The 23,473-nt window shown below is 40.2% G+C and overlaps 2 protein-coding genes across 14 annotated transcripts in view; one reads left to right on the top strand and one right to left on the bottom strand.

Annotated features, from left to right (window-relative positions):
* Positions 1 to 14,658, top strand: part of TASOR (transcription activation suppressor) — a 70,905-nt gene extending 56,247 nt beyond the window's left edge. The window contains exons 24-25 of the mRNA XM_084840040.1: positions 13,943 to 14,019; positions 14,527 to 14,658. Of these exons, the coding sequence (XP_084696166.1) occupies positions 13,943 to 13,980 (38 nt within the window). The 3' untranslated portion in view covers positions 13,981 to 14,019; positions 14,527 to 14,658. The remainder of the gene's footprint in view (positions 1 to 13,942; positions 14,020 to 14,526) is intronic.
* The window catches only part of CCDC66 (coiled-coil domain containing 66), a 57,502-nt gene continuing 36,997 nt past the window's right edge, over positions 2,969 to 23,473 (bottom strand). For 6 of the 13 annotated variants that reach the window (XM_084840042.1, XM_084840046.1, XM_084840043.1 and 3 more), the window contains 6 exons: positions 22,911 to 23,386; positions 19,384 to 19,421; positions 15,709 to 15,983; positions 14,661 to 14,779; positions 4,359 to 4,409; positions 2,969 to 3,138 (listed from right to left, as the gene is read on the bottom strand). In XM_084840042.1, the coding sequence (XP_084696168.1) occupies positions 3,064 to 3,138; positions 4,359 to 4,409; positions 14,661 to 14,779; positions 15,709 to 15,983; positions 19,384 to 19,421; positions 22,911 to 23,386 (1,034 nt within the window). In that variant the 3' untranslated portion in view covers positions 2,969 to 3,063. Of the gene's footprint in view, positions 3,139 to 3,483; positions 4,410 to 14,648; positions 14,780 to 15,700; positions 15,984 to 17,455; positions 17,638 to 19,383; positions 19,422 to 22,910; positions 23,387 to 23,473 lie in introns of those variants that run through there. The other 7 variants (XM_084840044.1, XM_084840045.1, XR_014788528.1 and 4 more) reach the window with 6 other exon arrangements.

Below are 23,473 nucleotides of genomic sequence, written 5' to 3'. Positions count from 1 at the left end.
CCCAAATGGCTACATTCATCAAGGGTTCCACAAGCAAAGCCTCTTTAGCGTGATCTTAACTCCCAGAATGGTTGGTATTGGGGGAGGTGGTCCTTCAGGTACCTAGGTCCTGAGCCATTTAGGGCTTTGTACAGTACAAAGCCAATTCAACTAGTACCAGTTCCTTGAACTGGACCCAGTAGTTCACTGTTGATAATTTGTTGGTTGTATTTAAACTGGAGTGTGTTGTATTAAGCCAGTTTAGTCCACAGACTTTTAAAGCCCCAACTTGGAAAATATTAACATTCCAGCTCAAAGATACATTGTTTCAAAAGAGTAGTATGTTCCAAATCCATAACAGTCTTGCCTGAGTACCATAGACATAACTAGGCTGCAGCTTTGTTCAACAAACATGTTCAAGGAAAACACTGGTGGAAAACCCTTACTGTCACTCAAGTCCTATATGATATTCCCACAAGTGTGATATCCAGTCTAAAACTAATAGATGGAATGGGGATGGTGTTACCGCTAGAGTTGGCCATGTCCAAGGCCACCTAAAATATATGCCAAGCCGTGTATATGACAAGTGCAGCAATGGCAAGTCTGAACACAGGGCAACTTGGTGGCCAAACCATTTTTGGATGACACATTGATGTCCAACAGAACAAATAGGTGGAACCAACATACCATGAACTCTGGTCTTCTGGATGTAGATCTAGTACAGCAAACAGGCAGAATACACATGGCATTGTGAATGCCTGCAAATTAGCTATCAGTTGTCTGAATGCTACGATATGCACGCTGGGCTTCTCTACACCAGACTTTTATCCTGCGATCCAGGTTGGTTACCCACGGAAGTTTGCGGGTCCTTCGTCAACCTCCAGGGCCTCTCCCATGCTTTGTGACCATTTCCCTGGCTTTATTTTTAATCATAGAATCATATAGTAGGGTTGGAAAGGGCCTACAAGGCCATCGAGTCCAACCCCCTGCTCAATGCAGGAATCCAAGGCAGAGCATCCCTGATAAATGGCTGTCCAGCCTCGTCTCGAAGGCCTCCATTGTGGGAGAGCCCACTACCTCCCCAGGTAATTGGTTCCATTGTATTGCTCTTACAGTCAGGATGTTTTTCCTGATGTTCAACCGGAATCTGGCTTCCTGTAACTTGAGCCCATTATTCCATGTCCTGCACTCTGGGATGATCAAGAAGAGATCCTTGCCTTCTCTGTGACAACCTTTCAAGTACTTAAAGAGTGCTATCATATCTCCCCTCAGTCTTCTCTTCTCAAGGCTAAACATGCCCAGTTCTTTCAGTCTCTCTTCATAGGGCTTTGTTTCCAGTGCCCTGATCATCTTTGTTGCCCTCCTCTGAACCCTCTCCAGTTTGTCTGCATCCTTCTTAAAAGTGTGGTGCCCAGAACTGGACACAGAACTCCAGATGAGGCCAAACCAGTGCTGAGTAGAGGGGAACTAGTACTTCCCGGGATTTGGAAGCTATGCTTCTATTAATGCAGCCCAAAAGACCATTTGCCCTTTTTGCAGCCACATGACATTGTTGGCTCATATTCAGCTTGTGATCGACAACAATTCCAAGATCCTTCTCACTTGTAGTGTTGTTGAGCCACGTATCCCCCATCTTTTAACTGTGCATTTGGTTTCTTTTTCCTAGGTGCAGAACTTGGCATTTATCCCTATGAAATGTCATTCTGTTGTTTTCTGCCCAGCGCTCCAGTCTATCCAGATCACTTTGAATTTTGTTTCTGTCTTCCAAAGTATTAGCTATCCCGCCCAATTTTGTGTCAACTGCAAATTCAATCAGCATTCCCTGCACCTCCTCTTCCAAGTCATTAATAACAATGTTGAAGAGCACTGGGCCCAGGACTGAGCCCTGCGGTACCCCACTCGTTACCTCTCCCCAGTTTGAGAAGGTCCCATTGATAAGCACTCTTTGAGTCCAATTCTGTAGCCAACTGTGGATCCACCGGATCGTTGTTTCATCTAGCCCACTTTGAGCTAGTTTGCTCATCAGGATAATTGGGAAAATGTGCCATTTTAACATGTTGGTTTGAATTGCGCATGTAATTACAGATTTGCACTGTAACCACAGCACCATCTAGTGGCTGTACAATGAAACATATAGAACTTGCAGAAAAAGGAAGTCCTTGGGGGGAAAAAGGGACGCGCATGTAAAGGACCGAACTTAATGCTGCAAAGACAGAAGCAGAAGCCTTGCAAAAGTTGCAGGCTAAAAAGCCTGGTGTAGATAAGCCCTCCATATTCTTCATAAATTGTATATCTATTGACAGATGGGAGGGAAACCATACTATAGTGATGTTCACCATCTGATTAGATGGAATTATAACCATTCGTAATTGTGATTGAATACAGCTATAATTATGCAAGCATAATAGACCGTAATATAAGGGCTAGCTAGGATCTCATCGGATCGGGATGGAAGACCTATGGGAGTTGAGAGGTATAATTCTGGAAGAGGGCATACACTGCCCACTATCTTCTGGGAAGACTGGCTGTAAAACTGGTAATTGTATTGCAGATTGATTTAATAAATAGGCTTTCATGCTTCTCACTGTGTCAACTTGCTTATCAGTGTGTTCCATACGTGCTGACACATTCTCTACAAGGTAACTAGCCCTGTTAGGGGGGACAGATACACTGCTGTTGTCATTTTTTTTTTAAATGGGGAGTGTTAGGAGTGTATAGCAGAAAGGGATACACGGCTCTCCCCACCTATCATGTATAAATCGATCTATCATCTATCGACATTTTTAAGAGGAGTACTAGCCTTGAGGACTTGTTGCTCTTCACTTACTACATTGTGTATCATAGGTACCTACTAGATATTCAACAATCACAATAGCAATGAATGCTCCATCTGTCAGAAGAATTGCATTAGCCCAATTACCAAAATACTGCTTTCAGTGCTCAAAAAAATCAAAACCAATATTGTTGCAACAGAAGCATGAACCTGATGGAAGATACAAAGATTGTATATAAGAAATAAGAGACTCACATTCTTGCACAATAAACTGATAGGGAAGACTGTTCTTAAGTGATTATTTCTACACATTATAAAACCTGACTGGAAGATGATCTGAGGAAGCCTCTCTGAGATCTGTATTCTTCAAAGTGTTTGAAAGAGACCTGAAAAATGATAAAACCAAACCTACTACTCAGTATGCCTTCCTGTAATAAGATAATAATGGATGACTGGGTTTCTGCGCATCTGCAGCAGAGAGCTTGGTATGGAATTTGGCAGAATCTGGCAATAGATGCAGAATCTGAATGCCAGCTTTAATTTAGAAAATGACAAGTTTCAGAATCTCCTTGGCTACTGCACGCTGGATAACCCCAGGCTACCTCGCTGATCCCTCCCCTCTCCCCAACAACACCAACTCTGTTGCTCACCATTTACTCAGACAACTCATACTGCTAAAGAAAAACCAATAGTTAAGAGTCACTTCAAGTTTTACGAACACTATTTGCACACTGCATTATTGGCTGTAGATAATGGGGTGTTTTTTTTTCCTTATTTTGAGCTTACTTTAGCACAGCAAGATTCAAAAACAGGGCTGAGTCATGGCTCTTCAATTAACGTCATTTATGGAATCATGGTGATGGTTCCTAAAATATAGCCGCTGTTTTAAAATGCATAAAGTTGAGCATACCGTTTACATAATTTAGTATTTTTTTTATAAGGCGTTGTATTAGCATTACTTTATAACACACAACCTGGTATTTTTATTTTGGGGATACTATATAATCTACTTAATTGCTTTTGAACACTACTTCTTGGCACAAATCCCTTCCATGCAACTAGCAACTTCGAGTTCTTCATACTCTTGTCACATTATTGCCATACAGATGGAGAGCACATGTGTGTGTTTAGATTTTGGTGCTTTGGCTAGCTGGGCTCTCAGTTTTCATCAAAAGCTCTTTAAAATGTAGGTTTTGTACTACTCTGGATGGTAATACAGGCTTGATGGTAACAACCATTACTTAAAATCAAAGATAAAACTTAAAGGCAACATAAACAGGCATGGCATTCAAATGCCCAATACTTTATTCCTCATGCTAAGAATATACATAATGTTTAAATTAGTTATACAAATATTCCATGTAAACAAAGCCACATGCACTGTTGCCTGCTAAATAAGTTCTTCCATTACTGGAAGTTTATCCTAAACATACAAAATATGTAATCAGTTATTCAAGCATCCTCAAACTGAATGAACAAAAGCCCACATTCTACAGACTTGGTTCATAATTACAGTAGTAAGTATAAAGTGCCAACGCAGCAAAATATCCATTTATCCAACTTGGAATTCTTAAAATGGTGAAATAAAGTTCTCTTCTTGACTTACACTGCTTGGAATAAAACATATCTCCAGTTCTTTCTGCTTCTGGAGGAGGCCCTGAAAAGATAAATGAGTGAAATTTTTACAAAAGTCTTAAAACAGTTCTGAATAGTAATAATCGACCCACACAGACAAGAAGGTAAAGAAGTAGTGTGAAGATATCCTAGAAAGCAAATGGCAACTGCATTCTCCTTATACCATAGGAGAAATTTCATTGCTCAAGGATGAAGAAGAGTGGCTGGCTGAGTCCGGTGTTGCATTTTATCTGGAAATAAGTATCTGTATTAGCATGGTATGAAGGTGAGCCTAATGCCAATGAACTGTACAAATTAGCAGTTCCTATTGGATGAGGCAATTATGAGTATATTCCGTTATTCTATTGCCTTTTCATCTACAATTCCCCACCTCTTTTGCCTGTGCTGTGTTTACTGCTTCAGGTTTTAGATGGTGTCAGAAATGAAGGAAAAACAATCTACCATTGAAACCTCTAAATTTTTTGACACACGGTGTTGAGAATCCATAAATAGGAAACCAAATTTCTTCATAAATATTCAGCTTAGCAAAGCAATGCAACTTGTCCAAGGGTGGAATAATTCCACCTATAACGGATGTATAAATTCAACAGAAAAACTTGCTTTCATGACCACTCTTATGATAATTTTGATTGTGTCCTCTTTAACAAAGAGGAATAGCTAGAAAAAAGGATGCATTCATCAGTCCTTGTTTAAGAGACAAAGAAAGAAAAATAACCCACACAAAGGCAACTGGATAAAGTTGGAAGCACTGTAGTACACTACTGGATGGGAGATTATTCAACATAGTTTCCTTCTTCCATTTGAAATGTTTCTTGGATTTAAACAAAGCTAGTACATGTGTTTGATTCTTCCTCAACTGCTACTGTGACATTTCTAGAACAGACACATTTCATGTCTATTTTTATAGATACTAAGGAACATGTTGAGTTGGATCCAAACTGTCAGTGGAAAGAAGATAGCTGCCCGTACTGTTCTACAGTGTTCGTGTAAGAGTTAAATAGCTCACATGCTTCTATTGATGCAAGAGGCTGCTCAAGCAGAAGAACATATTTTAGATTTAGGTTCACTTTTCTCATGCACTTCTTTACACAAGATGTAAAGCAGCCCTCCAGAGCATGAAAGATGCTTTCTGCATACATCTTTAGATCCAAACCATTATCCTTTTGGCTTCTCTCCTTCAGCTTCCTGGCTGCCTCTAGCCATGCTTACTCTTCTCATCCACCACTCAACAAAGATCCATATAGGGGATGGAAGTATAGATGGAGCCCAGTTTTCTTTACTTCTATTCCCCTGCTAAAAAAAAAAACCCACCCCCAGGTTTAGGGCTATAATGGTACCTATGTCCTCAAAAAGCACATCTAAATTTAAAGTTCCATAAATCCCTAGTTAATCTCTTGAGAAGTTAAGTTCTAAAGAATTTAGTTCTTTACTATGGTAGGGCCCATCCTCTTTGTTTTCTTGAAGCTTCTTAATTGAAGGACTGCATTTATAATTTAAAGCATTTTGAATATATATAGTGAGAGGGAGCAGGGGAGAGCGAGAGCGAAAGCATACTTCGATAATTACATTTCTAATTATTTTATAAATAGCAATTCAATTAAGAGGAAAAAGTAAATAGGGTTGCTATAAGTACATAAATTAATAGACTATGAATTTTTCATAAAAAACATTTCACAACAATGGGTAAAGGTACTGTAAAGGTACTCTACAACATTGTTGAATAATGGAGAACTGTTTTGTTCCGGACAAGCACAAAAGTGAGTAAAAATAAAATGCTGAATCTTGACAGTTTCAAGCAAAATGCTTTATTAAGCTTACTCTCTGAAGGTCAAGAACAATATGAAAATAGCCTCTTTTCTGTAGAAGGAGCAAAAACATTAGTCGCTCAATTCAAAAAGGTAGTTAAACGTAACGTTTTAGTTTTGCTTGAGACCTAACTATTGGCATTCTTCCTGCCTAGACGTTAATCCCACTACCTTTGTCACATTGTATTCTTGGAGATGGGTGACCTAGCCAAAGGACTACTGTAGCAACATTTAGACATTTCTACCTACTGTAACAAGATTACAAAAGTTTTGAAATAATTTGTGTTATTATTTCACTTATTTTAAACTTGCGTTTAAAAGAAGTTAGAATCAATATTTATCTAAATGGATCACTATAAGAAATTTTGAAGGAAGCATACATGCATGTCTCATACTGCTAGCGAAACCCTGTTGTGCACATTTCAATTTAGTACTGTTAACTGTATTTGGTTAAGAGCAACTATGAATGTAACACATGCTAAGCATACTGAACTTGGTTTCAATCTTATTTTGCAACATCTTCCAAATTAAAAGTAGCAATGGTACAGATACACAGCATGCTTTTAATGCCACAAAAGAAACATACAATCGAATGGAATAGAGTGACTCAGTCTACATATTATGTGGCCTTTTACTATAAGGCCCTATTTCAAAGTCAGACTAGCTTCTAAAAAAACATACAGGTCTGGCATCACATTCTGCTTCTTTTATTAGGATGCTGCATGTACCATGTACCTCTAACACACTAACAGTGCGATCTTGTACATATATCTTCAGTTTCATGTTTATTTTCATACTGTTCAGGATGTACTACTTATATTGTACCTACTGCTATACTGTTCACAGAAAGAGGATCTAAAGAATATGAATGAGTAATAGCCTAACTTCTGCCCTGTCTGTTAGTGTAAACTTTTAAAGAGTAGGATCAGTGCTTCTCAGTACCACAGAGATTATGGCAATTTACACTGTAGGAAAGAAGGCTAAGAGGAAATTCTTTTCTGTTCTTAAAGTACATGGAGAGCAGAAGGCAAGCTCTTTGCAATCATCTCAACAGAAGTACCTATTGCCATTTGTATAGATTCATGTAATTCACAACCTAAGTTGCACTGAAAGGCTGAATTTGTGAAGGGATTAACAAATCATGAATAGCATAACTCAAACAGCTACCATATAAGGCAGACAACATGGCCAGTCTTGAAAGCACGAGAATTGGAGGGTTCCAAAGAAGCAGGAAATCATGCCACAGAATCAAATAATAAAGGTTCAAGGCCAATTGACCTTGACGCCTACATTTAATAGCTGGCCCTACCATCGAGCAGAATGAGGTGCCCCCCCAGACGATGGATATTGGGGGTCAGTGGCAGCGAGGTGCTGGATGACAGAGCTGTGTTTGATGGATGGTGTGCCTTGTGCCCCCTAACCTAGCCTGCTGTCCTCAGGTTCAGTGGAGGACACTGTCCCATCACTATTGTCGAAGTAAGATTCAATTGTCAGTCTGGTCAGTTTTTGAACATGAAATGAGAATGGCACGATCTGGTCCTTTGTCTCAGGTAGCAAAATGTCTTGGGTAAACCCTGTTAATGCATGCTAAGCGAACATGAACTCCTCACCTTATCCTAGTTACTTATTCTTACCGCAGTCCAGTTAAAGTCTATGTAGGACTGATAAAGTCACTGGCATCCCCGACTCAGCTATAAAATGAGGGTTGCCAGGATAGTGTGGGGGTACATTCACTTCTTTTGAATGTAATAGGTAGTTTCCTGCAAAGCATTCTGGGACTGCCCATCTGCTCAAATGTAGGTATGTGCCTAAGTTATTAATCTAATCAAGGATCTGCTACTGATTTTCTCATTGTTTGGTATCCAGATGCCTTTATAAAATAGACTAGAAGCAACAAGACAACCAGAATGGAACAAAGAGCACTTACGATTATTCAGTCTAGAGTACCTTTGAACCCAATTGCTTTGAAGCAGGAACAGATCATCTTGTCTATACCACTGTTCCTTATAGAAGCTTTGGCAAGTTCAGAATCAGTAGGTGTTTACCAGATAAAGCTCTCATCTACTTAATGGTCTTTTACAACTCTATTCTGAGGTACATACACAACTTCTATTTCCTTGCTATGGGCTTTTTGTGTAGGTGGACTGTCGCGACAGGAGGCTAGTCACTTTACTAATAGCAGATAAGCGACTATAATGATAATGTCTTTATGCTGCAAATTGGCACAAGCAAAGTAGAGAGGAGAATGGGCTTAGGAGTTGTCTATATACAAAAAGAAAGATCGAGAGGTGAATCCAGTTACTTGATAACATAATAAAAATAATAAAAATATGAACGAAGGATAAAATAGCTTCAGAGGACAAGTGGGATTAAAAGCTTGGACAGGAAAATTTGGTTTTTTTCTTCAAACTCCCTCCACCCCCCATGGAAAAACCTAAGAACTTTATGAACAGATGTTATCAAAACAGAGCTAGAGCAGAGCTACACTGCTACCAAGCCTGTTCACAGGTGGACTGGCCTTCACTGGAGGGTAGCTGTGAAATAAGCAAGAAGATCCAACAAGCAAGCAAGCATGCACCTAATGGAAGAGTGTGATAGAGTTAATTGGGCGGCAATACTATTGATTGATTGATTGATTGTATTTTTATCTCACTCCTCAGCCAGAAAAGGCTTCTAGAGCAGCTTATGATCAATCAGTAAAACAAGACAGTCCCTGCCCACAGGTTTACAATCTAAAAAAGACACGACACACAAGAAAAAAGGGATAGGGAGGGAAGAGGAAAAATTAAGTAGGCTTTCAGCAGTATCCATGTATATCGTTTCCTTGCAAATATCCACATGACATCATGGTCTTGCCACTAATTCTTCATGGATAATTAAGGCTGAAGGGATGAATCTTGACAAAAATGAGTGGGAGCACATCAGGACATAAACAAATGGTCCACACACCTTCTGCAAAGCCTCTGCAACTAAGACAGAAAACTTTGTATTGGTGGCTGTCCTGCTTCTGGATCCAACCAAGGTGGTTAAGTGGGAGCTTGCTGGGTAACTTTGAGTCACAGTGTGAGTCCCAGATTAGTGTACCATTCTACAGAGAGGATAATTTGTTCTTGCATTCACCAGAAGACCCATAATCTTAAAAGGATGGACTAATGCTAGCTTCATGGATCACTGCCTTGTTGTAGCGAAGGGGCTTGCGTAACTCAGTGAAGCCATAAGCTATGCCGTGCAGGGCCACCCAAGACGGACAGGTCATGGCAGAGAGTTCTGACAAAATGTGGTCCACTGGAGAAGGAAATGGCAACCCACTCCAGTATTCTTGCCAAGAAAACCCCATGGAACGTATCACAAGGCTAAAAGAGATGACGCCGGAAGATGAGCCCCTCAGGTCGGAAGGTGTCCAATATACTACTGGGGAAGAGCAGAGGGTATTTCCAAGTAGCGCCAGAAAGAGTGAAGGGGCTGGGCCAAAGCCGAAAGGACACTCAGCTGTGGATGTGTCTGGTGGTGAAAAGAAAATCCGATGCTGTAAAGAACAATATTGTTTAGGAACCTGGAATGTCAGATCAATGAATCAAGGTAAGCTGGAGGTGGTCAAACATGAGATGGCAAGACTGAACATCAACATCTTGGGAATAAGCAAACTAAAATGGACAGGCATGGGCGAATTTAATTCAGGTGACCATCATATCTACTACTGTGGGCAAGAATCCCTTAGAAGAAATGGAGTAGCACTCATAGTCAACAAAAGGGTGGGAAAAGCAGTACTGGGGTACAATCTCAAAAACGATAGAATGATCTCAGTACGAATCCAAGGCAAACCATTCAACATCACAGTAATTCAAGTCTATGCCCCAACCACTGATGCCGAAGAAGCTGAGGTTGATCAGTTCTATGAAGACCTACAACACCTTCTAGAACTAACACCAAAAAAAGATGTCCTCTTCATCGTAGGGGATTGGAATGCTAAAGTAGGAAGTCAAGAAATCACCGGGATAACAGGCAGGCATGGCCTTGGTATACAAAATGGAGCAGGACAAAAGCTAATAGAGTTTTGCCAAGAGAACACACTGATCATAGCAAACACTCTTTTCCAACAGCACAAGAGATGACTCTACACATGGACATCATCAGATGGTCCATATCGAAATCAGATTGATTATGTCCTTTGCAGCCAAAGATGGAGAAGCTCTATACAGTCAGTAAAAACAAGACCTGGAGCTGACTGTGGCTCAGATCATGAGCTTCTTGTTGCAAAATTTCGGCTTAAATTGAAGAACGTAGGGAAAACCACTAAACCATTCCGGTATGACCTAAATCATATCCCTTATGAATATACAGTGGAGGTGAGGAATAGATTTAAGGGATTAGACCTGATAGACAGAGTGCCTGAGGAACTATGGACGGAGGTCTGTAACATTGTTCAGGAGGCAGCAACGAAATCCATCCCAAAGAAAAAGAAGTGCAAGAAAGCCAAGTGGCTGTCTGATGAGGCTTTACAAGTAGCTGAGGAAAGAAGGGAAGTGAAAAGCAAGGGAGAAAGGGGAAGATATATCCAACTGAATGCAGAGTTTCAGAGAATAGCAAGGAGAGACAAGAAGGCCTTCTTAAGGGAACAATGCAAAGAAATGGAGGAAAACAACAGAATGGGAAAGACTAGAGATCTCGTCAAGAAAATCGGAGATGTCAAGGGAATGTTTTGTGCAAAGACGGGCATGATAAAGGACAAAGAAGGCAGGGACCTAACAGAAGCAGATGAGATTAAGAAGAGGTGAAAAGAATACACAGAAGAACTATACAGGAAAGATCTTAATGTCCCCGATAGCCGTGATAGTGCCGTCACTGAACGTGAGCCGGACATCCTAGAGAGTGAAGTCAAGTGGGCCTTAGGAAGCATTAGTAACAACAAAGCTAGCAGAGATGACAGTCTTCCAGCTGAGCTATTTAAAATCCTAAAAGATGATGCTGTTAAAGTGTGGCACTCAATATGCCAACAAATTTGGAATACTCAACAGTGGCCACAAGACTGGAAAAGGTCAGTTTACATTCCAATTCCAAAGAAGGGCAACGCCAAAGAGTGTTCAAACTACCGCACAATTGCGCTCATTTCACATGCCAGCAAGGTGATGCTCAAAATCGTACAAGCTAGCCTTTAGCAGTATGCGAACCGAGAACTACCGGAAGTACAAGCTGGGTTTCGAAGAGGCAGAGGAACTAGAGATCAAATCGCCAACATTCGCTGGATCATGGAGAAAGCAAGAGAATTCCAGAAAAACGTCTATTTCTGCTTCATTCACTACGCTAAAGCCTTTGATTGTGTGGATCACAACAAACTGGCGAATTCTTAAAGTGATGGGAGTACCAGACCACCTTACCTGTCTCCTGAGAAACCTGTACGAGGGTCAAGAAGCAACAGTAAGAACCAGACATGGAACAACCGAGTGGTTCAAAATTGGGAAAGGAGTACGACAAGGCTGCATATTGTCGCCCTGCTTATTTAACTTATATGCAGAGTACATCATGAGAAATGCCGGGTTGGATGAATCACAGGTCGGAATTAAGATTGCCAGGAGAATTATCAACAACCTCCGATATGCAGACGATACCACCCTAATGGCAGAAAGCGAAGAGGATCTAAAGAGCCTCTTGTTGAGGGTGAAAGAGAAGAGTGCAAAAGCTGACTTGAAACTCAACATTGAAAAAACGAAGATCATGGCATCTCGCCCCATCATGTCCTGGCATATAGAAGGGGAAGAAATGGAAGCAGTGACAGATTTTACTTTCTTGGGCTCCAAGATCACCGCAGACGGTGACTGTAGCCATGAAATTAAAAGACGCTTGCTCCTTGGGAGAAAAGCTATGGCAAACCTAGACAGCATAGTAAGAAGCAGAGACATCACCTTGCCGACAAAGGTCCGTCTAATCAAAGCTATGGTTTTCCCAGTAGTAATGTATGGCTGTGAGAGCTAGGCTATAGGGAAGGCTGAGCGCCGAAGAATTGATGCTTTCGAACTGTGGTGCTGGAGAAGACTCTTATGAGTCCCCTGGACTGCAAGGAGGTCAAATCGATCAATCCTAAAGGAAATCAACCCTGAGTGCTCATTGGAAGGACAGATACTGAAGCTGAAGCTCAAATATTTTGGCCACCTAATGTGAAGAGAAAACTCTCTGGAAAAGACCCTGATGCTGGGAAAGACTGAAGGCAAAAGGAGAAGGGGACGGCAGAGGATGAGATGGCTAGATAGCATCACCAATGCAATGAATATGAACATGAGCACGCTCCGGGAGAGAGTGCAGGACAGGAAGGCCTGGCGTGCTATGGTCCATGGGGTCACAAAGAGTCAGACACGACTGAACGACTGAACAACAAATGCTAGCTACATATCAAAACAAACTACTAAAATTTTCTCAGAAAATGAAGGAAGATGGCATTTCTTTGTTAAATATTTCAGAATGTTGGGACTCTCATGTTACTATAGAACCATTTCTAACCTTCATGAAGTATGAAGAACCATGCTTGAAAGGGAAAATGTTTTGCTACACTAAATGTTTAAAAATTAAAAGGCAATACAAAGCCACACCTGAATTGGGACATTCAAAACCATCACATGATGTCGATCATTTTGACATTAACATCATGAGACTTTCAGAAAAAGCGAATGGCTAGAAGACCTCACTGATCAGAAGTGCCTTGCCATTCTTGCAATGTCAGGAGGGACAGGAATGGTATCTTGAGAGTTGAATACTATAAACTATACAACTAAAGAAATATGGCTCATGCAAGGTTGAACATTCATGGAGATTAAAGAAGATGGACAATATTTCTTGCTATTTGCAGTTCTTTTCATCACTCAAGAGAACTCATAACAGTTTTGTGGCTACTATACAGTAATGGACAGAAAATATTTGATGTAAATTTCTACCAAACTTCTGGACAGACGAATCATGCAACCCTAGGAGCAGACATCCACTTGGGAGCATACATTAATAGACAAGTGTTTTCATTCCTTGAACAAACCGAGATTGCAACTCTAAATCTTTAGCAACTATCACATTGGTCTTAAAACAGACATTTCACAAAATGACACCATGAAAAAAGACAAGTAAGTCCAGTGGCAGTAATTTTTATGTTCATCATCTCCCAGCAATTATGATCTATCTATCTATCTGAGATACAAAACTGCATCTCAACTATGAACTATCACTCCGACCCAAAAGGTTTATACGTAAGTATAATTCAATACAGAACCATAATTTTGTTCAGTTGAGTATTTTTAATTAATTGTTGTTGTCCCCCCCGCCCCCATTTGTTTTATGATATCTTAAACTGGAGAGTTTTATAACAGAATTGTTGTTTTTATGAAGATTATGAGATACTTTGTGGACTCTGGTCAAAAGGTGGGATACAAATCTAAAAATAAATATACAGAAAAGAATTATGCAATGGACATTATTGATAAGCCCATTATCAATAGTGTAAATAGGGCTTTAAGCATTAAACAGTCTCTTTCTCAAATGCTGATTCAGAAAGAAATGAAATGTCTTCACTTTTCCTTTTAATTTATAGATCTTTTACAAAGCAATAATGCCTTGGGGTCTTATCTTAGGGTAAACAGCAAGATGACTGAGAAGAACGTCAACTCTCAGTGCTGTCAGCTGTGCATTAATCTTTTTTTGTGGCAAATGTGCATCAATGTACCTTTTAAAATAGACATTTGTAAACACAATCTGGTTCTCTCTCTTACTGCAGGCCACTTAGCAAAAGAACATCCAGATGCCAGATATTAGTCATCTAATCATTCACTGATGCCACAATCAAACTCCAGAGTAAGTTTCATTGTGATTTATTCCTGTATCTTTCATTTCGTATTTAATCAATGAAGCTATGTAGTTTTTAGAGCAACTAAAAACTTAGAATGTCTGAAATGGTATATATTTCATAGCCATGTCCATTGTTCAACTGAAAAATGCATCAGATACTACAAGAATTGTGCATAGTCTCAGACCAAGTCTATGCATTACACAGAATGAGGTGGTAGAATTCTGGACTGTAGCACTTCAGATTGCAGCTGGAGCGGAGGCTCATTTTTTTTAACTCCTTCCCTCCGTAAAAAGCTTCCTGCATCTACCAAGTGTAGCACATCACAGAAAGGCTATTCTAATCTTCTTTCTCAGATGTGCCACTTTACATACAGTGGATTTTCAGATGGTCCATCTGTAGTCTGAAGTGGTACAGCCCAGAATTCTACACCTCATTCTGTGGAATATGAAGATTGGCTGTAATGTGTGCATGGATAAACTTAACATAGATTTTCTCTCTCTCTCTCTTAAAAGATGAAAACACAGAATGTGAAAAGAAATGGATGTTAAGAGGGGAGGAGGAGAATTGAACTAAACAAAGATGGAACTCACTAATTCTGAGCATGTAATACTAAAAAACTAAATAATGAATTCAGCTAATACTGTACCTGTCGTAGTTCTGAAAGTCCTTTGAGTATGGCCTGCTGCCTCTCTCTCACCATGTTAGGATTAAAAAGCGGATCCCTTACATGATCGGAGCTAAAAATCTGCCGTGGTGTATAAGTATCTAAAGGTAAATCCAGATGAAATTAACTGTATTGTAAATGCTGTGCAAGAGTTAAACCATTTTTAAAAAATAGTCCTAACTTCAAAATGGATATAGAAAGAAGACAATACATATATAAGCTTCTAAAATAATAACGTGTTTACAGGGCAATCCTATCTGCTGTTGTGGAGCACTCCGATGTCTGAACCTCTGAGACATCTAAAGCCTGAGAAACAGAATTGCTGCTCTTCTCTCCATCCTTGGGGCCAGTGTCTTCCATTTTCCTCTGAATTATCTCCCACTGAAACCAATGCGAGGGAATCAGTCTATGCCAGCTTCAGTGCTGCCATAAATAATTAGCTGAACTAGGGGCATAACTGAGGGCCAGGCATGCTGATGATACACAGTCCCTTCCAGCATGCCTCTTTTTACCCCTTTCCAACATCAGAAAGGAACCACCACTGACATTTCTGCAGGGGCTGGGAGGTGGGGGGAAATCTGAGGTCAGATCTCCCGCTCCAAGGATGGAGCTCTCTCCCTGCCCTAAAAAGGGGACATTCAACCCATTCTATGGCCCTGGGACTATAGGACTGCAGCCTTAATACACCTTTAGCAAATCTTAAAAAACATAGGGCAGCTTTCCCCAATGTGGTGATCTCCAGATGCTTTCAACTACAACTCCCATCTGTCCAAATACCTGGAGAGCACCATGTTGGGGAAGACTGTTCTAGGGTGATATTCACTCGTACAAAATGAGATTACCGCTGGAATATATTAGTAGATTGATTGATTTTCAGTGAATCGTTTTATGTTAGACTAATATTTCATTTTACACAATGTTGCACCAGAAGCAGTTCATTAGAACAAATACTTTTAGTAAAATAAAATTTTCAGTGAAATTGTAAAATATTCATTAATCATAGGCATTTCTTCAACTCTTACTGTAGTACCATTCAGCTGTTCATATTGCGGATCGTGCGTTGAGGGTCTAGTCATGGGTGCATCTGGATCAAGGTAATACACTTCATTTGTTCGCACGTAGGGAACAAAGTGAGATGAAGGTGGCCTTTCAGTTTCAGCACTTGGAGGAGATCTATCACTCTGATGCTTATCTGTATAGATACTTTTCTCTCTTCCATCATTGCTATTCTGAGCTGGGAAATCAGGAGTCTTTATTTGTTGCTGTAATCTGTTTTTAACTGCTGGAACAGGCGGTGAGTCAGATCTGTTTAAAAACAAAACAACCACCCAACTGTAGTAACTAGTTTCAAGGAGAGAGCTTAATGCGTTTTCTTGATGGAGTTAATATTAAATTATGCTTATGGGAGGCTCTGAATTCCTTATTTCTTCTAGCTCACTGACTTATCTCAGCAAAACTGCTGAGATACTATATGTCTAAAAGAGATGGTTCAGGTATATCTGAGCCATACCTTTTAAAATCTTGTTTTCATCTCTAAAAGCCTTCACTTAAGAGCATTCAGTATTGTACTCTGTAGCAGCACACCACATAGGCACAAGCTCTACCTACAGCTAAAGCAAATATTTTAAATTACATTTATAGCCTGCCTTTCCTCCAAGGTGCTCAAGGTGGTGTCCATGGTACCCTCAATTTTCAGCATCACAATAACCCTGTGAGTAAGTTAGACTGATGTAAAGCCAGACTTGCAGAACATTTGTCAAAGAATGACTTAAATCAGAAATGTATACAGATTCATTAAATTAAGGAAAAACAGTGGGTTTGATCCATTCGTGCCCTTCTGCAAACAGAAGGCTCCTTGCATTCACAGGATCCAGTGGATGCTTATCACTGGAGGAGGTGGGTGGGACAGTAGTTTTTGCTGATTTTCCTCTTGCTCCTTGCTCCTTCTTGCTCTTGCTCCCTCCTCCCACCACTGCTGCCCGCTTCCCAGCCGGTTTTCAAAACCATATCCTTATCCTCACCCATGTGCACCAAAAGGGGGGTAGGGGCTCTAACTCTATGACAGTTTGCTGGAATGGGGCAAAATGTTGTATGTGGGATCTCCTCATGGGGAGCCACCAAATGCTATACTGGATAACTGCTTGACTTTTCCTTTTCACGGAAAAGTGACCAGCTGCTTGTTACCCTTTCATTCCTTCGCTTCCCCACACTCTTCACCTTCCCTTCCCATCCCCCACCTCTTATTCGTATCCTGCAGCTCCTGACACTAACCCTAGCCTCCCCCCGCCACCAGCCAGCGGTAAAGTAACAACACAGAAATAAAGGGAAACTGTTTATGGGAATACAAAGCGGCTTGTTTGGCTTCTCTTGCTTGCTTGGAACTGGGCTTGCTTAATACTGCATTGAAGCTGCTAAGTGCAATCTGTTGCTAGACAGATCTCGGAAAAAGAGATCTGTTGGCTGGGGCAGAGCGGTGGCAGTAGTTTTGACCGCTCTTGCCAAGCGACTCTGTAGGTGATCTTTAAGCCACTCTTTAAGCCACTGTGGAGCACCAGAGAACACAATAAGCCATGATGGTTTAAATAAGCCACACTGCAGATCATAGCTTATCAGGGTGGCTTTTTTTGGCTAAATAAGCCACTGTGGTTGGCTTATGACACACATGACACAGTAATGGTGGTTTATAAGCTACTGTGAGTAGCTTATAAACCACCATAGCTTAAAGTGATGTGCGAACCCAGTCATAGAGTTGGAAGGGACCTCAAACATTATTGAGTCCAACCCCCTCCTAATGCAGGAAATCCACTGCTACAACATCCCTGATGTTGCTTAAATACCTCTAACGAAGTCCACCACCTCTGGGACACCTCAGTGAGATAGGAACAGGCTTATTGTGTTCTCTGGTGCTCCGCAGGCTAGCAAAAGTTTCCTGGGGCGATATGTTTGACACACAAGGTAACTTGGATAAAGATGAAGAAAAAAATATTTGTAATTAAATTTGATCGGGGAATTCTGAAGTATTTAAAATTGTTCACAATATGGTTCTAATATGAAACCATTATAGAACTGAAAAATGAGGACAACCTGTATAGTATTTTCACATACAGTAATGCTGGTCACTGTGTACTGAGTAATGTTTTAAGTAGGCAAGACCATCAGATGTCACTTCATGTTTGTAAATGGATTGCCTCAATAAACTTTAGAAACCTGATTTAATAGAAAACAGCTGTGCTCATGTTTGATATTTCATGGTTGATATTTGAGAGGGGGAGTGAGGCCATTCCACCAGCCCTGTTGAAAGAGTACTTAATTATTTGAGCAATATATATGATTGAATAATGAAGCCAGAGCTGGTGGCAAGGCCAGGAGCTGATAACTAATTAATGTCTGGTGTTGCGAGCTACACAGATAAACAGTCTACTTCTTGTCATATGATCCAGAACAACCGGCAGAGTTGAGCAGTAAGGCTGAGCCTCAGAAACTCACTCTCTCTGAGATTTCAAGACTTCAGAGAACTCCTTGACACTTGGTAGACTTTTTATTTCTATAATAAAATTGCACTAAACATGTAGAACACCTTAGATCTAAAGGTGTCTATTGTGGTTAAGTTGCATCACGTTAAGTTAAGGGACATGGATGAAACTTCTACCAGTTGTCATGGTGCCACCTTGGCTCAAAATCTACTTCTATTAAGGGTGCTGGCTGGTGAATGCTGGGAGTTGTACGACTTTATTCTGTCTAAACATGCATCGGATTGCACCTTAAGTCTTTGTAAACCACTCTGAGGGCAATTACTTTTAGTCTTTCCGTTTCTGTTGTTTTTAAATCTGTTGTTGTATTTTTAAACCTCTACACAGCTGCTGATTTTTACTTTGGTTTTATACTGTAGTTTTAAACTTTTCAGGCTGCAATCCTATGCATGTTTAGACAGAAAAAATCCTACAACTCCCAGCATTCCTCAGCCAACATGGCTGGATGGAAAATGCTGAGAGTTGTAGATTTTTTTTTCTATCTAAATATGCATAGGATTGCACCCTTAACATTTTATATTCTGTTTTAGCATGCTTTATTTTATTGTTTTAATTACTGTGAACTGCTCAGAGAGCTTGGGCCATAGGGTGGTACAGAAATACATACATACATACATACATACATACATACAATTGTAAACTGCCCTGAAGGCATTTGCCAGTGGGTGGTATACAAATCCAATCAATCAATGAATCGCTTAATTCCCAAAAGACATAAAGCCAAGAATGTGTAACTACGTCTGTTTGCATTCATCTCTTCTTACGCTGGCCCCTCCCCATCTTGTCTCCCCACCTGCCATCTCTGAATTCAGACTGCAGGGGCAAATGCACTGATGACACTATACAAATTAAAAACAGAAGGAATAATTAGATTTGGGTATTAAGAGTACAGTCCTATGCCCACTTACCTATGAGTAAGCCCCACTTAACTCAGTGGGGTTTACATCTCAAATGACATGAGCTGCAAGAGACACATTTTTATCTTTGCTATAGTCAAAAACTTCCATAGCTCTTAAATTTGGTTTCTCAACACAGGTTTTGTCTCTAAAGATAATTTTTGGAGAGAGAATTTATAGTCATTACACATTTAAAACTAAGTTCAAAAAGTTGTGAGAACCCTGATCTTGTGAACTTATACAAAAACTCATTGAATAGTTTAATAGAGAAGGAGATACCTTTGTTCAAGCAAACCGTTTTTTGCAGATGGTTCTTCCTAAAATAAAACCAAAATAAATGATAAGCAATTTCTCACCACTCTATTTTGTAGTTAATGCTTCAGTTAGCTTGCTTTTTTCTACCCTTTGAATGTTTTAAAAGCACCTTTTAAAACTTGTTTGGAGTTTCTATGGCACATATCAAAGGTAAGTTAGGAATTTATCTAGCTATAAACCACCATTACTGACATTGTGACATACTCTCCCAACCTTGTGTCACATACTAGTGTCTGGGATAAAAATGAGAGGGAGTGGTAAATACAGGTGGGGATGGGGTTGTGAAGAGAACTCTTCATCCCCACCTATCAGACTTGATGATAATTTTACTCAGCCTTCCCCCAATCTGGTGCCATCCAGATACTTTGGACTACAATTCCCATAATTTCTAGTCAGCATGGCCACTGGGGCTAGCCAGGTTGGCCAAGGCCGCTGTAACGAGGGACAGAATCCAACATAAGTCCTACTTAGAGTAGACCCATTGACATGAATGGGGCCTAATTGTTGTTGTTGTTCAGTCGTTAAGTCGTGTCCGACTCTTCGTGACCCCATGGACCATAGCACGCCAGGCCTTCCTGTCCTCTGCTCTCTCCCGGAGTGTGCTCAAATACATACTAATTGCATCGGTGATGCCATCTCGCCATCTCATCCTCTGCCGTCCCCTTCTCCTTTTGCCTTCAATCTTTCCCAGCATCAGAGTCTTTTCCAGTGACTTTTCTCTTCGCATTAGGTGGCCAAAATAGTTGAGCTTCAGCTTCAGTATCTGTCCTTCCAGTGAGCACTCAGGGTTGATTTCCTTTAGGATTGACTGATTTGACCTCCTTGCAGTCCAGGGGACTCGTAAAAGTCTTCTCCAGCACCACAGTTTGAAAGCATCAATTCTTCGGCGCTCAGCCTTCCTTATAGTCCAGCTCTCACAGCCATACATTGCTACTGGGGAAACCATAGCTTTGATTAGACGGACCTTTGTCGGCAAGGTGATGTCTCTGCTTCTTACTATGCTGTCTAGGTTTGCCATAGCTTTCCTCCCAAGGAGCAAGCATCTTTTAATTTCATGGCTACAGTCACCGTCTGCAATGATCTTGGAGCCCAAGCAAATACAATCTGTCACTGCTTCCATTTCTTCCCCTTCTATATGTCAGGAAGTGATGGGGCCAGATGCCATGATCTTAGTTTTTTAATGCTGAGGTTCAAACCAGCTTTTGCACTCTCCACTTTCACCCTCTAAGTTGTTCCATTCGTGTCAGTGGGTCTACCCTAAGTAGGACTTATGTTGGATTTTATCAAAGGTCTTATATTTGCATCCCATCCTTCTTCTACAGTGCTCAATATGACATCAGGGTTCTTCTCTTATCCTTATAACAATCCTGTGAGACGGGCCAGTTACTCAAGTCTAACCTAAGAGCACTTTGCAGGCATTTAGGTCAAAGAGTATCTCGAAATACCCTCAAATAACATTGAATTAAGTCAGGTGGTACAAGGCTGAAACTTCTGACATTTGATATAAAAATGTGCCCCGATACACAAAATATGGAATGTGCCGAAAAACACTGATAAACATTTGGGGTATGTACCTAAGTACATATTAATGTACTTTATTGTCTGAGCCACCCAGAGAATTTTTTGTTAAAGAGCAGCATATACATTATAAATACATAAGTAAACAAATAGGTAAATTACAAAATCTTACACAACACTAGAAGTCTTATCCATCACAGGGGCCCTTCCACTTAAATTACCTTGTATGTCATATACAAATTACCAAAAGATAAAATCAAGTACACTTGACTGCATTAAGAGGTGAGCGTGAAAGACGGAGGGGAAGCATAGTGGGCCTTAATGTGCCAATCCACATAGGAAGGAAGAAAACTAGTGAGGGCGGAGGTGGCCCCTGGGAAATTAGTTGGCAGATGCATTCAGGATTTGAAGTATTTTGATTCAGTCCTGTGGTTGTTGAACTACATGTCTGGGGATTTAAAACTGCTGCTCTAAATTGAATGAATTAAAAATTGCACATCAGCCTAAGCAATTGAGAGGGAAGCACATAAAATTGTATATAAATACCATCAATGCAAAAGCATTTAGCTGTTTGCTAGCACTAAATAAAGGTTCCCAGTAAAGGCTCATATGACTGCAGCCTCAGGGGCTTTTCTGGATGATTCGTTTATTATTCAATAAATACGGTTTAGGTTCTCATTTGTTGTATACAGTCAAGGCTGCATTTCTGTTGCGAGGATATTGCATTTTCTCAGCAATTATTCTTTCCCCATAGAGCACATTTCAGCCTTTCCCAACCTGCCACGCTCCAGATGTTTTAGACTACAATTCCCATCAGCCAGAGTGAGCATAACCTGTTTGGGGATGATGGGAGTGGTAGCCCAAAAATCTGGAGGACACCAGGGTAACCCTATAAACAGTATTACTAAAGATGGTGTGAAAACGGACGTTTTTAGCACAATGGTTACATTTTTTTCAGATATGATATTGTTCTCTTATTCCTGTAAGCCACCTTGAAGCCAGCTGTGGCAAAAGGCAGGATGTAAATTCTGTAAATAAATACTACAAAGATACATTGCCAGTTTGTTTCATTATTTTCTCAAATGTATGTGTTCATCATAGAAAAGTAATTCTGACCATGGAAATACGTCCTTGGAAAACCCAATTTCTTCTTTTTTTAAAAAACAAATCACTATTAAGTTTTGATGAATGAAAGGGATATATTCTATGACAGCATGCGAGCCGAGTATAAACAACAATTGTATTTTTGGGGGATAAAAACTGGTACTAGTGATTTATGTGAATATTCTCCATGAGCTACCAACTCTTTCAGGGGCAAACCCACTGCACGGGTGAGAGCAGCTTGAAGGGAAAGTATGGCTGCAATCCTATGCACACTTACTTAGGAGTAAACGCCACTGAACTCTATTGGAGTTACTACTGAGTGAACAGGCAATATGATCAGGCTTCACATCATGGTTAAGGCCATGTTCAGAGGAAGAACTACTTTAGTTTAATACAGGCTTAAGTCTATCACTGGGATAGAGGTGTTCCAGTGCAGATGTAGCAGCATTATCTTACTTTTGAATGGGAAGTGTCAGGTGGGACTGACACGCTCTTGAATACTGACCAGTTTGCATCTGTTTGGACTGTTTGCAATCAGAAGTGATTGAAACCCACAATACAACCAAACTGTGGAGTACAGCATTGTTTTCTATTCTGTTTCTAGAAATTTCCATTTATTTCCTGTATTTCTTGTGCAATGACTGGTATGTGTTAGAAATGCTCGCAGATATTGAGTATTTACCCTTGATTTTATTTTCTTTACATTTAAATCCTGTTTTTGTCTGATACATTGTGTCTTTCCTATTTCTCAGGTTTCATGCATTTAACTATTGTTATGAACATTTACATGTGTATGTGAACACAGCCTAAGCTAGGAAATGATTACTTTTGAATACGATATTAGTCATCGCATTTTTTACTGCATTCACCTTATTTTTAACATCATCTTCATGGTGAGGTGAGGGGGATCTATCTGGAGAAATGCCTTTCTTTTGACTGAGATTTCCAGGGCTATTTCTTTCAACCAACTGAAGCAGCTCCATTTGTCGTCGAGCTTTCTTTTCTTCCCTTTGCTTTTGCAGACGTCTTGGATATTTTTCTGATGCTGGAATATACCTTCTGCAAGGTTTGTTTATGTTCCAATCTGGTCTTTTCCCATTCCTTTCCATTGTCTTGGTTTGTTTCTGTTTTTGTGCATATTGTTTATGTAGATTGCTAAAACTGACAATATTCTCTTTTTCTGAAATCTTTTTATCTAGATACTGTGGTTCTTTCTTGCATTTTTTGCTGTTGAAGTCTACTTTATATTCTACAGCAATATCTGGAGATGCACAGCCCACTCTTCCTTTCCCAATTTGCTTGCTGCACATTTCAGAATTAATGTGTGCATCAATGTTAACACTCTCTGAAAAATAAAAATACATATTTGCACTTTTAAGTAGTCCTTTCAGCATACTACTACTAGGTTTATTCAAACATCACTCGGCTATTG

Source organism: Heloderma suspectum, chromosome 2, assembly GCF_057233095.1.
Source record: "Heloderma suspectum isolate Gila_16-S chromosome 2, 16-S_ref, whole genome shotgun sequence".
Taxonomy (NCBI): Eukaryota; Metazoa; Chordata; class Lepidosauria; order Squamata; family Helodermatidae; genus Heloderma; species Heloderma suspectum.
This window is presented reverse-complemented; position numbering and strand designations above follow the sequence as displayed.